This window comes from Peromyscus leucopus, chromosome 2 (assembly GCF_004664715.2).
Source record: "Peromyscus leucopus breed LL Stock chromosome 2, UCI_PerLeu_2.1, whole genome shotgun sequence".
In the NCBI taxonomy this organism is placed as follows: domain Eukaryota; kingdom Metazoa; phylum Chordata; class Mammalia; order Rodentia; family Cricetidae; genus Peromyscus; species Peromyscus leucopus.
This window is the reverse complement of record NC_051064.1, coordinates 34,457,051-34,474,706: the sequence shown is the minus strand read 5'-3', so window position 1 is coordinate 34,474,706 and position 17,656 is coordinate 34,457,051. Positions and strand designations below refer to the sequence as shown.

The 17,656-nt window shown below is 42.0% G+C and overlaps 2 protein-coding genes across 3 annotated transcripts in view; one reads left to right on the top strand and one right to left on the bottom strand.

Moving 5' to 3' along the window:
* Positions 1-2,400, bottom strand: part of Usp45 (ubiquitin specific peptidase 45) — a 61,991-nt gene extending 59,591 nt beyond the window's left edge. For both annotated transcript variants that reach the window (XM_028878005.2, XM_028878006.2), the window contains exon 1: positions 2,323-2,400. The gene's annotated coding sequence lies outside the window, so the exon portion shown is untranslated. The remainder of the gene's footprint in view (positions 1-2,322) is intronic.
* Positions 2,401-8,677: 6,277 nt separating this feature from the next.
* Positions 8,678-16,683, top strand: Tstd3 (thiosulfate sulfurtransferase like domain containing 3). Its single transcript, XM_037202469.1, has 4 exons — positions 8,678-9,491; positions 14,494-14,667; positions 14,945-15,104; positions 15,826-16,683. Exons 1-4 carry the CDS (start codon positions 9,422-9,424, stop codon positions 15,896-15,898), a joined length of 477 nt encoding a protein of 158 aa, XP_037058364.1. The 5' UTR covers positions 8,678-9,421; the 3' UTR covers positions 15,899-16,683.
* Positions 16,684-17,656: the final 973 nt, after the last annotated feature.

Sequence of the window (17,656 nt, the reverse complement as noted above, 5' to 3'; positions counted from 1 at the left end):
ATGTTAATGCAGGTACCGGTGGAGGGCAGAAAGCATCAGATCTCCTGCAAGGAGTTACAGGCAAATGTAAGCTGCCCAGTATGGGTGCTGAGAACCAAGCTCTGGTCTTCCTCAAGAGCAGCACATGCTCTAAGCACTGTGCCATCTCTCCAGCCCAATTATATATATAATATAATATATATATATATATACATATGTATGATTATTTTTTAAAAGTATCTGAAAATAAGTTGTAGGTATAATGAAAATTTATCCCTAAATTACTTAAGCATGGTGCTTTAAAAAAAATCAATTCTCCTACATGACATCACTATCATATATAGGAGAAATTTTCCTAGTATCTTTTATCCTAACATATTCTAATTTCCTTATCTGATCCAAGTGTATTCTATAGGGGTTTTTTGGATGAAGATTTAATCATTATTTATACTTCATCTGTTAGAGTTCTTCATTCTTTTTTAATACTGTTTTCCCCATATGATTTTTTTTTTAAGCATATGTGTGTTGGGGGGTGGTATATGCAGGTGTCCTTGCTAACACATCTCAGCAAATGCTCCGATTCCTACAGCAGAATGGGGTAAGGGGAAAAGCTCTAATACAGAGCTGGTTCTTAAAGCTTTGCCTGAAGCGCATATTGGCTAACTAAAGAAAAGCACATGGTCACATTTAACTTGAGGTAAGTAAACACTACATCACCCATTTAACAAAAGTCAATTCTAGATGACCACAAAGTCGTCACTCTCTCATTTATTCAGAAAGTCTTGAAAGAAAGCACACTGGGCCTAGCCTTATCCACCACACCTCTCTCTCTCAACAACTTCTGTGTACTTTACTTAGCCATTCCAAACCCTTTTCAATCTCCTTAACCTCCAACCCTCCGAACTCCCCACAATGAGATGGCAAATCTGGTCTTTCTATCTCTAAATTTACAAACCTGCATCCATTAACTTTCCATTATCAAAGTTGTGTCTGGAACTCTCCAAGGCTCTCTTGGCCAACAGAAGGATTCAAAGGACTCAGCACATGGTTGTAGGTTGTGCTCTTGCACATTTCATAGTGCATTTGAATGAGTATACAACCTGATTAGAATGGACAAGGACTCTTTTCCATAACTTCCATAAGCTCTCTCCCTCTCAGGTGAGTGAGCACACACTCTCCTCCTCACAAGGAACAAGCAGCTATGAATCTGAGCTCAGGGGAACCCATTAGAGACTTGGAGACCAGGATCTGTATGGTAACCGGTAATTTTGGCATAAAATATAACGCTGGGCATAGAACATTTACTATATCAGAACACTCCCAAACTCCAAGTTTCCAGGTGCCAAACAAGGGCCAAGGCTGCAGGCAGAGCCTACAAATGACAGAAGCCTCAGGCCTGATTGTTAACTCTTTACACAAATATGTTTTGGCTATTTTTTTCCGTGCAGTTTTCTAAACATCAAGTGTTACAGGATTTTTTTAAAAATCTATTTACTTGTGTGTGTGTGTGTGTGTGTGTGTGTGTGTGTGTGTGTGTGTGTGTGTGTGTAAAGATGTGCACGTGTTTCCGTGTTTCGATTTGCATCGGTGAGGATCTCTTTCACCACGTGGGTTCCGGAGAACCATCAGGCTTGGCAGCCAAAGCCTTCACCTGCCGAACCATCAGCTTCAGTTTTTAATTTAAACATTACCTAGCACCTGCATTTTCTCTAACACAGGATGTACTGCTAGCATATTTAATATTTTGCTTTTCAGCTGGCTACAAACATCCCATGTCCAAATACTGTTAAGTTTTGGGCGGCTATTCTCCAGCGTGAGAAAAGGAAACGTAAACATCTTCCTTTAGACACCCGGGCTCAAAACACGCAAGAACCTTCTCCCAACTACTCTGAGATACGTCACTCTCATCATCCTCATTTTACACTTGAAACTGGATGGAGGTAAAAGTGACTTGCAGAAGTCCGGGAGCCAGAAGTGGGCTCCGATAGGATCGACCCCTAATATTCGGTGTTGCCAGAAAGCCGTGGTTAGGCTCCCTTTCTCGGGAGGCCACTGATGCACCCCAAGTTAGCAGAGTGGAATGCAGGGCAAGGAGAGATCGCAAGGGGACAAGAGATCCCGGGTCACCGTGAAGACTGGACTTGGCCTGGTTCCCTCCCCGACCCCGGCTCTTCCCGCAATCGCCAGGACTCGGCCCGGTGGCCGCCCGGCGCCGCTGTAAATGTGGACGCGAGGGCACGTGGGAAACCTCTCTCTCTAGGCTGGTCCACCTACAAGGAGTCCTCGCCGCCTAAGCGAAGACACAAGGGTTGCAGTGACCCCAAAGCCTGGGCCCCGACTCACCCCGCCCGCCGGGCCGCAGCTTCCACACACTGGAGCTTCTGCGCCTGCGCGGCAGGCAACCCGGAGAAGGCGGGGCCTGGCGTTGTGGGGGGGGGGAGAGGGCGGGGTCTGGTGTTCTGGGTGGGCTGGGGGCGGGCCTTTGAGTCTAGGCTCAGATCCTGATTGTCGTTGTTCCTGCAGCGAGGAGGTCAGAGCGCACTGGAGCTGGTGTAGACGCAATGAAGGGGTGATCCTTTGCAGCCGGCTGGTACAAAGCCAGTCACAGGGCCTGAGTTCAGGTGCTGGCGTGGATGAGGGGCTCTGGTCCTTCTGGCCTGTCCCGATTGCTGGGCACTTTTTGAGAAGGCCTCCCGTGTCTCATCACCCTTCTGGGAACTCTGTAGAGTTACATCTGACATTCACTGTATATCAAGGTTTTTTTTTTCATGTGGTTCTCACTTCTGAACTAAACAATACATCACACCTGTAATTCTTCAGAGTCCGAGCATCTGTTACAGTGTTGTACACCTTGCTTTTGAGTAAAAATAGTTGGTTTGAAATTATTTTGTTGCAAGCACTGGTTGATGGGTCCTAGAAGTCTCAGTCTTTCACAAGGGACAGGTTGTAGCCTAATGGCGAGGGTGCTGGGTTTGAAGTTAAAAGATTGTAGTTTAAGCGCCCAAAGCTGACTGTTTGTTACCTTAAAAATTCTAATTCATTTCTATGGGGAAACTTGTCGAAATAGCTAGCTATTCATTTACATTATGTTTATAGGAACCGTGCATTGGACAAATGCCATGGAACACATATATGCAGGTCAACGTACTGGGTATGGGGATACATAATGATCTTTTAGAAGATTTTCTTCCAGGATGAAAGAAATGTTGCATCAATAACAACAGTTTGTGTTGTGATGTAATTTCAAAGTCAAAAATTGTCTGTATAAATATAAAGTTTTGTATGTTAATATTGAATTTGAAATAGAATATGAAAAAGATAGGCAAAAGAGCAAATGTAAAATATTTGCATACTAAATTGCACCAGGAATAGGTCCTTTTTAAAATATCATATTTTAAGACTCAATTTACAGTTAGAAGAAGGGCAGAATTTTAAAATGAAAGTTTAGATTCTCTTCTTAATAAAAAGGTAATAAAATTTAAAAATTCTGCAATTAGTCACTCAATATTAAAATTTCTCTTAGAATTAATGAAGTCCCATGGCTACTGTCTGGTCCCCCAAGAAATTCCTTTTCCAAAGGTTCAGCATTTAGACAAAAGCCACCATTCCCTCAGAGGCTTGAAGAAAGTTCCTGTTTGCTAAAAAAAAAAAAAAAAAAAAAAAAAAAAAAAAAAAAAAAAAAAAAAAAAAAAAAAAGGGAGTCATTCTCATCTCTGGCAAGAGAACAAGTGGCTCTTCACTTAACATTTGACTGAGGGGCCTGTTCACTTGTCAAGGTCAAAGCTAGGCTAGGCTCCCTCAGTGCCTGCTCACGAGCCCCACCCCAGCTCACAAGCCCCCTTTCTCCTATTCTCATTTAACTTTGGAAATCTTTGCCCTGTCACTTTTCCTTGCTTTCCCAGGAGACAGTTTTGGCAGCTTGGAAAAAACAAAAAACCTTTTCACCCCTGGAGTGGCTAGTTTGGTTTCTTTACTGTGCCCATTTTCATTCAACTGCCTTGATATCTAACAGATAGGCTCTTAGTCTGACCAAAATCTCCAGAGACTGCAATCCCCATTCAAAGTTGGCAATGCCTATTAGCAGAAAAGTGAATGGAACTAGAGATCATGTTAAGTCTCAGACTCAAAAAGACAAATATTGCATGTTCTCATTTTGTTGTGGGATATTTACCAGAGAAGACTGCTTGGACATGGGTTTAAGCCAGAACAAAGTCTATTAGTCAGCTGGCGACTACACTGAGTGTTCAGGATCCCAGTGTAGCCCCAAGCCTTTCTCAGGGTGGGATTTTAAGCACAAAAAAACATGTTCTAAGTTTACATATTTCAGTTAACAAGAACAGTTAGCCAGAAGCAGAACTACAGAAGCCAAAACGTAAGGTTAGTACATCTAGAGACTCTCCTGGAATTATGGACTTTGATGGATTCCGCCCTTGTTTTAGTTTGGGCAGGTGGTACTGTCTATGTGCTGAGTTTTATAGCCTGAATGGTAGGTACTTCCACAATGGAGTCAGTTGTGCTAAGGTCTACTAAGACTACTAAGGTCTGGGGCCCTGTTACAATTTCATTTCTGTTACTGTGATAAAATACCTCATCAACAAGCAATTTAGGGGAGAAAAGAAGTCCATCATGTTGGGATGTCTAGGCAGCAGGAACTCAAGACAGCAAGAAATATCCTACTGTAAGAACATCAAATATAAAACTTTTGTATCAAATATCATGAAACTTCTGTTTAGGGCAAGGAATTCAAATCTTTTTACTCTCCCTACTTGTTAGACTTTATTCAAATGTTTTAATTTCCATCAGCACTCAGTAAAACCACTACTTTATTCCAGGAATTTGATGGCCTAGAGCAGTGACTCCATGCTCCTTCATTTTCTGTTTGCCAATTCTTTTCAGCCAAGACTGAGATCAGACCCCAGCCAATGGGGAAAAGACAGTCACCACCTAAGTTTGAATAAAAACCAAGTGCAAGCCAGGCAGTGGTGGCACATGCCTGTTGCTGGAGGGCTTCTCTCCAGGTTCCCCAAGCCCCGCAGTCCCACAATCCATTTATAAAATAATCACTCAGACGCTTATAATACTTATAAACTGTATGGCCATGGCAGGCTTCTTGCTAACTGTTCTTTTATCTTAAATTAACCCATTTCTATAAATCTATACCTTGCCATGTGGCTGGTGGCTTACCGGCATCTTTACATGCTGCTTCTCCTGGCGGTGGCTGCAGTGTCTCCCTCCTCAGCCTTCCGCTTCCCAGAATTCTCCTCTCTCCTTGTCCCACCTACTTCCTGTCTGGCAACCTACTTCCTGCCTGGTCACTGGCCATCAGTGTTTTATTTATATAAAGCAATATCCACAGCACATGCCTTTAATCCTAGCACTCGGGAAGTAGAGCCAGGCGGATCTCTGTGAGTTTGAGGAGGCAGGTCAGCCTGGTCTACAGAGTGAGATCCAGGACAGGCAGCAAAACTACACAGAGAAACCCTGTCTCAAAAACAAAACAAAACAAAACAAAAACCAAAAAAAACCCAAGTGCACTTCCTGTCTGTGTTCAATTTCCCAAGCATGCCCTCTTTATTAAGAGTAAGGTTGGAATGGTGGTCTCTTTCTTTGGGACCCTGAACTTATTTCTAACAATACACCAAGCCACAAGCAGAGAGAAATGAACACATGGGTGCTCACTTGCTTGTGTACAGCTTGATTTTGCCATTTTTAAGTGGACTATTACTGTGAGATAAGCTTCTGTACACTGTGAATATGTATTATTTTCATTGGTAATAAAGCTGTTTAGCCTATGTTGAGGCAGGATAAGGTTAGGTGGAACAATCAAACAGAACTCAAAGGAAGAGAAGAGGAGTCAAGAGAAACTGAAGCCAGCCTCCCAAGAAGCAAGATGCCAGAGGACCAATAAAGCCACAACCATGTGACGATACACAGATTAATGGAATGGATTAATTTAAATGTAAGAGCTAGTTAGCAATAAGCCTGAACAATCAGCCAAGCATTTATGATTTATATAATTCTCTATGTGGTGATTTAGGAAGTGGCTGCCAGGTATTTGGGAACTGGGATCAGGACAGAAAGCTCTGCCTCTACTTACAGAATATTTACTTATTTTATTTATTTTTTTAAAGATTTATTTATTTATTATGTATACAGTGAGTGTTCAGCCTTCAGGCCAGAAGAGGGCACCAGATCTCATTGTAGAAGGCTGTGAGCCATCATGTGGATGCTGGGAATTGGACTCGGGACCTCTGGAAGAACAGCCAGTGCTCTTAACCTCTGAGCCCTCTCTCCAGCCCCAGAATATTTATTTTTATGTATGTGTGTAAGAGTGTGTGCCAAGTGTCTACGTGTATGACTGCAAAGTCAGAAAACGGCATTCAGTTGCAACGTAGATGCTAGGAACTGAACTCTAGTCCTTGTCCCCTGCTCACTCATCTCTTCAGCCCTTCTATTTCTCCATGCTTGAAACAGTCAGGGCCCCCTGCCTAGGGATTGGTGCCACTCACAGTGGTCTTCCTATATCAATTAACCTAATTAGGGTAGTCCCCCAACCCAATGACCTACCTACTGACCAACCCATAAACAATCCAAGACTGAGACTTTTCCCAAATGATTCTAAGTTGTGTTCAGTTGACAATGAAAGCTAACCATCACACATGTTTTCTCTCATACGGGGAACCTACAAAAAAATGTATATTATAGAGGATTGGCAAGATAACCTAGCAGATAAGGGTGCCTGCCACTAAGCATGACAGCCTGGGTCCAACCCCCAGAAGCCATATAAATGTTTAAAGGAGAACTGACTCCATAAAGTTGTCCTTTGACCTCCAACATACATGCTGTGATACATATCTGTTCTTGTCATCACACTACACACACACACACACACACACACACACACACACACGCCAAAATTTAAAAACTTAAACTCTAAATGATTAGGAAAAACCTAGTAGTAGATAATGGCATTGGTGTAGAATCTGCTGTGGTTTATAAATTGTTGAATTATTGGATCTAGGGAGATGGCGCCATTTGGTGGAGCGCTTGCTATTCAGACATTAGGACTTGAGTTCAGAATCTCAGAACTATGTAGGAAGCAGCTGTGCCTATAACTCCAGGGCTCAGGTGGGAGTGCAAAGACAGGCTGATTCCTTAAGCTCAGTAACCAGCCAGCCTAGCCTAACTGTTCATCTTATTTTTTAAATTTATATATTTATTTACTATGTACACAGAGTTCTGCCTGCATGTCTGATCTCATTACAGATTGTTGTGAGCCACCATGTGGATGCTGGGAATTGAACTCAGGACAGCTGGAAGAGCAGCCAGTGCTCTTAACCACTGAGCCATCTCTCCAGCCTTTTTTTTCCCCAGAGCTGAGGACCGAACCCAGGGCCTCACGCTTGCTAGACAAGCACTCTACCACTGAGCTAAATCCCCAACCCCTCATCTTTTTTTAAACAATAATTTTGTATTTATTTAGTTGATGTATATGAGTGTTTGCTCACATGAATGTCTGTGTATCATTTATGTCTGTGTACCACATACTTGCATAGTACACTCAGAGATTAGAAGAGGTCATTAGATCTTCTGGAATTGGAATTTTAGATTGTTAAAAACTATCATATAGATGTTGGGAATTGAACCCAGGTCCTCTGCAAGAGCAACAAGTACCTTAACCACTGAACCATCTCTCCAGCCCCCTCAAATTGATCATCTTCAGGTTCAGTGACAGACCCTGTCTCAAAAAATAAAGGTGGTACAATTGAGAAAAGACACCTAGTATCAGTCTCTGCCCTCCGTACACACATACACACCCACTCTAACAAGTACATACATCACACACACATACAGACAACTGCGCACACACCTAACACACAATAAACAGTACTTCACTACTGAAAATGGGCTGATTTCAGCCAAGCTGTGGAGGTGCACACCTTTAATCACAACACTTGGGAGGCAGAGGCAGGCGGATCTCTGTGAGTTCCAGGCCAGCCTGGTGTACAGAGCGAGATCCAGGACAGTCAAGGCAACATGGAGAAATCCTGTTTCAAAACACCAAAACAAAAACAAAAAAGAAAGAGAATGTGCTGATTTCAAAATGTGTATTTAATGGAATTATGCCTTGGGCATACATTTTAATATCAGTTTGAATTAATATGTTAATTTTTTACTCAATAAATTCCAGTTCAGTGCAGCTTTTATTATGTCTGGACAACTAAAGTGAAGAGAAAGTTAAGGTAATGAGAAGCCTTGTGCAGCAAAAAAGCCTCAGCCCACCCAACCCAAATATGCTGAGTCCTTTTTTTTTTTTTTTTTTTTTTTTGGTTTGTTGAGACAGGGTTTCTCTGTGTAGCTTTGGAACCTGTCCTGGAACTCACTCTGTAGCCCAGGCTGGCCTCGAACTCACAGATATCCACCTGGCTCTGCCTCCCATATGCTCTGAGTTCTAATCCCTGGAACCTCTAATGTGTTACTTTACCTGGTGTCTTAGTCAATGTTCTATTGCTGTGAAGAGACACCAGGACCATGGCAACTCTGAAAAAGGAAAACATTTCATCGGGGCTGGCTTACAGTTTCAGAAGTTTAGTACATTATCGTCATGGCAGGAAGCATGGAGGTGTGCAGGCAGACATGGTGCTGGAGAAGAAGCTGAGAGTTCTACATCAGATCTGCAGGCAGCAGAAAGAGAGAGAGACCCTGGCCTGGTAAGCATGTGAAACCTCAAAGCCCACCCCCATGACATACTTCTTGCAACCAGGCCACCTTCCTAATACCACTCCCTAAGCATTCTGATAGATGAGCCTGTGGGGGCTATTCTTATTCAAACGGCCACACCTGGTAAGAGAGGTTTTGCAGATTTTATCTCATGTTAGATATCTGAAGTGGAGATTCTGACTTGGATTATTTCAAGTGGTCTGAATGTAAAGGTCCTTAGAGGAAGAAGAGAGGAGGGGCAAATGAGAGGTCTTACAGCAGAGGCAAGGGTCAGCCAGAGAGATGTGAAGATGCTAAGATGGCTTTGAAGACAGAGAAAGACCGGGAACCAAAGAAGGAGTCAGCCAGAGAAGACATGAAAAGCAGGTAAAAGTAAATTAAAATAAAATCTTCCCTGGAGTTTTCAAAAAATACACCTATTTTCAGACACATTGATTCCAGTTAAGTATGATAAATTCAAAATTGTAAATAATCCATTTCTGTTGCTTGAAGCTAGTAAATAGGTGGTGATTAGTCAGTGTAGCAATGAAAAGCTAACACTATAAAACTGCCAAAAACCATCCTGAGATAAAGTAAAATATTAACTGTTTGGCAGTACCCCGTTCTGCCGGTGCTGACTGCGGGGCGCTCAAGAGCCTGGACAGCGCCCGTGGTGAGAAGCCAGGAAGGAGCCGAGGAGGAAGTGGTCAGCTGCGCCCGGGGTCCCAGAAAGCCCACGGTGATGTTGGCCAGGCGGGTGCTTGGGACCTCATGCAGGGCGGCGTTAGGATCGGCGGAGGCTGCGCTTGGCGGTGAGCTTGATCCCTGAGGAACAAAAACCACCTGATTTCGGGTGCCAGGGAGGGGATGACATTGAGCGTGCTCTCTTTAGACTTCCAGTTAATAATATAAGTGAAGCCTCCTACTCTTGGCACGTACGTATGTAGTTCCCACATGCGCTTTTTGCTCCTTTTGATCCTCTGGATTCCATGCTCTCCCAGCCTGGAGATGCGCTGATGAACACAGCGATAGAGTAAACATGGCACCAAGGTTATTTATCATGAGAATGAATTGTGCAACTTTGAGTGATGAAGGTCAATTCACCACACAAAGGAGCCAGCAAGAAGGCTCCAAGAGGCTTAAATTACAAACCCACCCTTTTAACTTACCATTGTGACCCACCAGGGGACAGCGCTCATCTCTTCATGAACCAGACCTCCCCCCACACACACCCGGTTAAAACAGGTCCATCTCCCATTAATTTTGCAGATTTGGAAACAGAAGAAGTGAACGTCGCTATTGACCTAGCTGGGTCTAAAGCTCAATCCAGGGCTTCAGTACCTTCCCTGCACCCCTCTATTTTTTTCCACTTTTTAAATTTTATTATTTTGTTATTTTAAACACTGCCTCTTCTTTAACGTCTATTTTCGTCCAAAGAAGCAGCTTTCCCGCCCTAGCAAGCTAGCCTCCCTTGGTCCTTTCTTAACGTCTTTTGTTACTGAAGATGGGCTTTTCTGTGTAAATTGTTTTCTTTCACCTTTCTGTAGCAATACTGGACAACCCAATCTGCCAGGCCTCCTGCAGGGGATACAGTTCCCTAAGGAGTTCACCATCTGCACGTGCATGGGCGAGAGAGACAGATAGATACAAGTACACAGCCCAGTCCAGAGTGACTGAACTGGAAAGAACCTCAGATCTAACTTGAGCGCAGTGCCAGAGGAAGGTGCCTTTGTGCGTTTTTTTGTTTGTTTATTTTGGTTTGTTTTGTGTTGGTTTTTTGAGACAGGGTTTTTCTGTGTAGCTTTGGAGCCTGTTCTGGAACTCTCTCTGTAGACCAGGCTAGTGTAGCATGAATCTTAAAGAGTCTTATTAACAAAAACAAACCCAGAGCCAGGTATTGGGGTGAACGCTGAATGATCAGAGAGACAGAACCAGCCACAGCTTCCTCACCTAGCCAGTTCCTCAGCTGATCCTGTTTCCTCAGAAGCTTCCTCACCTAGCCAGTTCCTCAGCTGATCCTGTTTCCTCAGACTGGATGCCTCTCAGCTGAACTGTGCTGCTCCAAGGCCTAAAAGCTTAACCCGGTTATAGTTCCTGGTCCTCACACCTTAAATACCTTTCTGCTTTCTGACATCACTTCCTGAGATTAAAGGCTTGAGTTGCCATGCCTGGCTCATTCCAATGTGGCTTTATTTTTATTTTTATTTTTATTTTTATTTTGGTTTTTCGAGACAGGGTTTCTCTGCGTAGCTTTGCGCCTTTCCTGGGACTCACTTGGTAGCCCAGGCTGGCCTCCAACTCACAGAGATCTGCCTGCCTCTGCCTCCCGAGTGCTGGGACTAAAGGCATGCGCCACCACCGCCCGGCACCCAATGTGGCTTTAAACTCACAGAGATCCAGATGGATTTCTGCCTCTGGAATGCCAGGATTAAAGGCGTGTGTGCCCCCATTTTTCTGGCCTCTATATCTAGTGGCTGTTCTGTTCTCTGACCCCAGATAAGTTTATTAGGGTGCACAATATTTTGGGGAATACAATACCACCACAGGCTGGCCTCAAACCCACAGAGATCACCTGCTTCTGCCTCCTGCATGCTAGGATTAAAAGCGTGCACCACCACCAACACCACCCGGCACTTTTGTGTATTTTAAAGGTTACACAAATAGTACATGGTTATATTCTCACTAAAGCAAAGCAAAACCAAAGAAAACAAAACAAAACAAAAAATAGCACAGTCACAGATCTCCTTTAAATACACACATCCTACTCCTCAGATGTGTATGAAAATGACTCTTTTAAGCTTTTCTATGGTTTTCCATAGATAAAAGTTTGTATTATATGTGTGTATTGTGTATATACTTCTATATTTTGACTCACATAGATATTTAGCTTTTAAAAACTGCATATATCCCATAGTGGGGATATACTACAGTTTACTAACCAGTCACTTATAAAAAAATTTAGTTCCAGGTTTTTATTATAAAATTATTTGATAATAATTGTATAATCTACTCTGTGTACACAAACAAGTATTTTACTAGAATGGCTACCTGAGTAAAATTGTTAAAGGAAAGTGACAGAAATATTAAATAGATGTGAGAGGAGAGTCAGTGTCCCTTGTAAAAAGGAAGGGAGAGATGTTTCTTTCAGAAGGAGCAGTATGGTATAATTTGTGAAAACAGGAATAACTATTGATTGCACTGTATATACATTAATTTTATTTAAACCTAACAGCGTGCTTTCATTAGTTTTCTCAGTGCTATAACTTAATACCAGACAAAAGCAATTTCAGAAAGGGTTTATTTTTGGCTCATGGCTTCAGAAGGGAGATAGATAGATAGATAGATAGATAGATAGATAGATAGATATTCATATATACTATATAATATATATATATATTCTCCAAAACTTAAGACTCAGTGTCTTTTTTCCTTCAGTGTCAGAACTGATGAATGTGTCTTTGGTTGAACACCAGACCCAGTGGTCAGTTTACAAGTAGAGGATATGGCATACAAAAACACCTATAGCTTGATGCAAATAAATAGTGTGCAGTGTAGGCTCACGCCATGGAGAGACTTGGAAGGTGAGACTAAAGAAAAATATGCTGTTGCTTCAGGCTTTGATCACTGAACAGAAAGACAAGAAAACCTGTCTTTATTACCTACTGCCTCACAAATGAGTATAGCTGAATTATAGGAAGTTAAAAGTCAGTCTGATGATTATAGGGAAAAAATTATCTTTGATCCAGTTTCAAGAGTTGTTTGTTGTGCGTACATTTTCCATGTTGGTAAGCACTGCTAGAATCAAGCTTAACATAATTTATGAAATTACATAGTTCTCCAGTTTCTTACCAAGACACATAGAAAAAATGCAAATTTAGCCTGCTGTCCTTAATTTGAGTAGGTTGATTGTGAACTTTTAAAAATCTAATTCTGAGGGCTGGAGAGACGGCTCAGTGGTTAAGAGCACTTACTGTTCTTCCGGAGATCCTGAGTTCAGTTCCCATCGCCATTGTCAGGCGGCTCACTAGTGCTTCTAACTCTAGCTCCAGGGGACATATACATGTGGTATCTGTACACATATGTTAGACACATACATGGAGAGGGGGGCACACCTTACAGTAAAAAAAAAAAAGTGTTTTAAATCTCATCTTGGGGCTCATAAGATAGCTTAGTGGGTAAAGGTGCTTGCCACCTAAGCCTGGTGACCTAACATGGATCCTGGAACCCATGAAAAGGTGGAAGAACAGACTCCACAAAGTTGTCCTGTCACCCCACACGTGCTCCTATAGACCAGATGTCGAAAAGTAAAGCCATGAGGCAAAAGGGCTATGCATGCTTAAAATGGCATTACAGCTAATTCCCTTCAGAAGTTCTAATGAAAACTTTAATCCCAGCACTCAGGAGGCAGAGGCAGGCAGATCTCTGTGAGTTCAAAGCCATCCTAGTCTACAGAGCGAGTTCCAGGACAGACCTTGTCTCAAAAAACAAAAAAACTATATATATTTTATTATTTTATGTGTATGGATATTTTGTCCATGTTTGTCTCATCTACATGCCTGGTGCCTGAAGAAGGGAAAAAGATGGTCCTGGATCCCTCAGAACTGAAATTACAGGTGGTTGTGAGCCACCATCAAATGTTGGAATCACATTTGATGTGATTCCAACCCGGGTCCTCTGGAAGAGCAGTAAGTGCTCTTAACCACTGAACCATCTCTTTAGTCACCCTTTAGGAGTTCTTAATGACAATGTGTGAGAGAATCCGTTTCTTCAGACCTTGGCCAATATTTGGTATTATCAATAATTTTAAGCTTTACAGGCCTGACACAAAGGTTTTAACACTTGTATTTCATTCCCCCCCCCCTTTTGTTTTGTTTTTGTTTGTTTGTTTGGTTGGTTTTTTTTTGAGACAAGGTTTCTCTATGTAGGTCTGGCTGTCCTGGAACTTGCTTGTGGACGAGACTGGCCTTGAACTCAAGGAGATCCACCTGTCTCCGCTCACCAAGTTCTGGGATTAAAGGTGTGTGCCACCACGCCCAGCAGGGGCTGTTTCTTTACTAAAGATTTATGGCTGTTTCTTTACTAAAGATTTATGTGGGAGGGACCTATCCACCGTGGGCATGCCACCGGGGGCAGGTAATCTCCGGTGTATAAGAAAGCAGGTTGAGCAAGCCACGGAGAACAGGACAATCTGCAGTGCTCCTCCATGGCCTCTGCTTCAGTTCCTGCCTCCAGATGTCCTGAGTCCACGCCCCTCGCTTCCCTCAGTGATGGATTTAGGAGCTATAAGGTGAAGCAAACCCTTTCTTCCCCAAGTTACTTTTGGTCCTGGAGTTTCAGCACAAGAGCAGAAACCCTGTGATATACAAGTTACTATCTTTATTTGCAAAGGGAAATGAAGTTAAATTTTTCTTCATATTGTCACTTGAGTGAGAGTAGAATTAACAAACTATACTCATAACAATGATTAAATGCTTAATATGTCCAAAGCTCTTGCTGGCTAGAGGGTTTTGAGGGACAATGAAGTGTCAGAAGGCCATGAAAGATCCAAGTTCCATTCATGGCTTGGGTTTTTGGGTGATTAGTGCTACCTCAAAGCTGTCTAGACCACCAGAGTCTACCTCATGAAAAGAAAGGTATCATCTCCCACTTTCAGAAGTTCTGTGTACTTATAAGTCAGGAACCAGGAACAGAGTATGTATCCAGAGTTTATTAAAGTAGAAAGGTGAACTCAGTTCCGTCATCTAACTATAACCTACTTATAGCTGTTAATACCAATGTTACTTTAAAGTTATCTAAATTTTTTTTTTTTTATAGGTTTGAAGTCCATATGGGGAAGCAGCCGACATCACTGCTCTGCTCTTTCTAAGGATGTCACTTATAGGGAACTAAAAACCCTATTGAACTCCAAAAACATTATGTTAATTGATGTTAGAGATACATGGGAAATTATTGAGCATGGAAAAATACCTGGATCAATCAACATACCATGTAAGTGATGTGAGTTTTAAACCGATTCGTTTTTATGCTTAATAACTGATTATATCCAAAACTTTTTTTTTTTTTTTTTTTTTTGTTTTTTTTCGAGACAGGGTTTCTCTGCGTAGCTTTGAGCCTTTCCTGGAACTCACTTGGTAGCCCAGGCTGGCCTCGAACTCACAGAGATCCGCCTGCCTCTGCCTCCCGAGTGCTGGGACTAAAGGCGTGCGCCACCACCGCCCGGCTATATATCCAAAACTTAATTGAATGCCTTAACATTTTCTTCCAGTGGACGAGGTAGGTGAAGCTCTACAGATGAACCCAAGGGACTTCAAAGAGAAGTACCATGAAGTGAAGCCATCCAAATCTGACAGTCTTGTGTTTTCTTGTTTTGCTGGAATAAGAAGTAAGAAGGCTGTGGACACAGCGATATCCCTGGGCTTTACCAGGTGTGTGAACGAAGGGAAACTGGATTTAGCACCGTGAACTGCAATTCTCTATAGACAGTGGGGATGCTGGGCTAGAGCTCAGTGGTAGCACATTGCACAGGATGTGCTGGATTCAATCCCCAGCATAACAAAAAGAAAAGTAAACGTCTCTTAGTCTATTTAAGAATCTCTTGGGGGGGGGGGGCTGGAGAGATTGCTCAATGGTTAAGAGCACTGTCTGCAATCCCAGAGGACCCAGGTTTGATTCCTAGCACCCACATCGCACCTCATAGCTGTCTGAAATTCCAGTTCCAAGAGATCTGATGCCCTCTTCTGGCTTCTTTGGGCACCAAGCATGCATGAAGGGTACAGACACATATGCAGTCAAAACACCTATACACATATGTAACAAAAATTCAAAGCCTATCAGAGCTACATTCATAATTTGTCTCAAAAAAAAAAAAAAAGAGTGTCTTGGAGCTGGTGATATAATTCAGTGATAAACCATGTTCCTCACTTGTACAAGGCCCCAGATTTAAGTCCTACAACCACAGCGGTTTAAAAAAAAAATACTGATAATAAAGGCAGTGTAAAGACCAATGGCATGATGTGTCTTTCCAACCTACTCAAAACAAACATTTTTAAAAAGAGGTATAGAATCTAGATAGTATGGTGAGTAGCTGTTGCAAAGTTCCTCTCAGTCTTCTGTTATGAAACCTAACATTATTTTGTACATTTTCAGTGCTCAACATTATGCTGGAGGATGGAAGGAATGGGCAACCTATGAAATTTCAGAGAAAAAACAAGAAAATTGAGTTTTGGAATAAAAGACTCTGTCCTTGTGTTCATACATCCAAGAATAATGGATTAAGCAAAAGAAAACCCCAGTCTTAGCACCAAAGGCTATGCTTGGCAACTGTTTTCCTCATCTGTTAACTGAAGACACTGCTCCCCTGAACATTCTCAGAGTCCATGGAGGACTGAGAGAATATGAATTGCCATTGAAATATACAAATCCTACAGTTAATTTTTAAGTACTTTGATATTCCAAAAGATCAGGTAGCTTATATTATCTAATTATGTGCAATCATGTTATAAGCAGAAACAGTGTATTGACAAGCGGTCCTGATCTTAAACAATAACTAAGCATCAGTCTTAGGTCCATACTTGTAGTTCCAGTACTCAGGTGATTGAGATAGGCAGACTGCTAAGTTTGAGGCCAGCCTGGACTACAGAGACCCTATTTCAAAAGAAAACAAAAGGATCTCAGGTCCAGAGAAGTAAACTCTGGACAGGAAAACACATTCATAGCATCTGAAGACTCGTGGCAAGGTGTGGCCAGAATAGTTAACAGTGTAACTAATTTTAAAAATTAAAGTTAACGTGAGGATAAAAATTGCACGGGTTATGACTATGGAAGGCAAACTAACCTGGAAGAGGTCGGGAAATTTTGTAGGCTAGTAGAGATGTTCTGTGGCATGACAGAAATATCAGGGGTGTGTGTGTCAAAACTCATCAAAGCAAACACAAAGATATGTGTATTTACAAGTAATATACCTCAATTTAAAAACTAATAAAAACAAATAATTATCCAGTTTGACTCCTAAGTGTGTGTGTCTTTCTTTAGAATGTTAAGTTATACACTTGTTAGTGTGCTGGCATAATAGTAGCAAAGTAAACATGTATTTTCTTACCTGCTTCTTTTGACTCATTTTTTTCCCATTTTCATTCATGTAGTCTTTTAGATCATGTAGGACCTACCTAGAAAAGCTCTCTAAAATAAGATGGAAAGCCATTGGAAAATCTAGAAATCCAGATATTTGAACTTCTATTTTCACAATGTCAGTCCCATTTGTTGATTGTTCTTCCTACTAGGACTAGAAATGCTGCAATGTGTGTGTGTGTGTGTGTGTGTGTGTGTGTGTGTGTGTGTGTGTGTGTACACGTGCACACACACACACACACAAACACATACACATTTGCACACATGTATGGAAGGGTTAGTCTATTTAAAGGCATTAAGGAAGCAGCAAGGTATTGCACAAATCCTAAATTGTCTTATAATAAAAAAAAACCGGGAGCCAGAAATTGGGGTAATGGCTGAAAGATCAGAAAGACAAAGCAACAAGCCATTAGAGAAACTTCTCACCACTACCGAATCCTCAGGCTGAATGGAAGGTTAGATCCTAGCTCCATGAATCCTCGGACTGCAAGCCTCTGAGTCCTCAACGGAAAGGCTCTGGGTTCTCAGCAAAAAGGGCTTAGTTCCTGTCTCCTCATGCCATCACTGCCTGGCCTATATGTTTAATCTAGTGGCTGGCTCTGTCCTCTGATCCTCAGGCAAGCTTTATTTGATACACAATATATAACTACAGCAAGGCTTTTGAAGATCTATGTTCTTAAGGAGAAAGTGAGCTGTAGAGGATGAACCTGAATGGGCCCATTAACTAACAGGAACCTGGATTAAAAAGTGCCAGGCTTTTAGTTACAAACTAAAAAGCCACAATTTGAGCAGTCCCCTCAAGAACTGAGTCAACTAAACCCCGAATGCAGGTGTCTTCCTGATCATATGA

Excerpts from the sequence above, each read along its gene's own strand:
- Tstd3 (XM_037202469.1), top strand. The coding sequence starts at position 9,422 with ATGTTGGCCAGGCGGGTGCTTGGGACCTCATGCAGGGCGGCGTTAGGA. Across the intron at positions 14,668-14,944 it reads TGGATCAATCAACATACCAT|TGGACGAGGTAGGTGAAGCT; the intron begins GTAAGTGATGTG and ends ATTTTCTTCCAG. Across the intron at positions 15,105-15,825 it reads ATATCCCTGGGCTTTACCAG|TGCTCAACATTATGCTGGAG; the intron begins GTGTGTGAACGA and ends GTACATTTTCAG.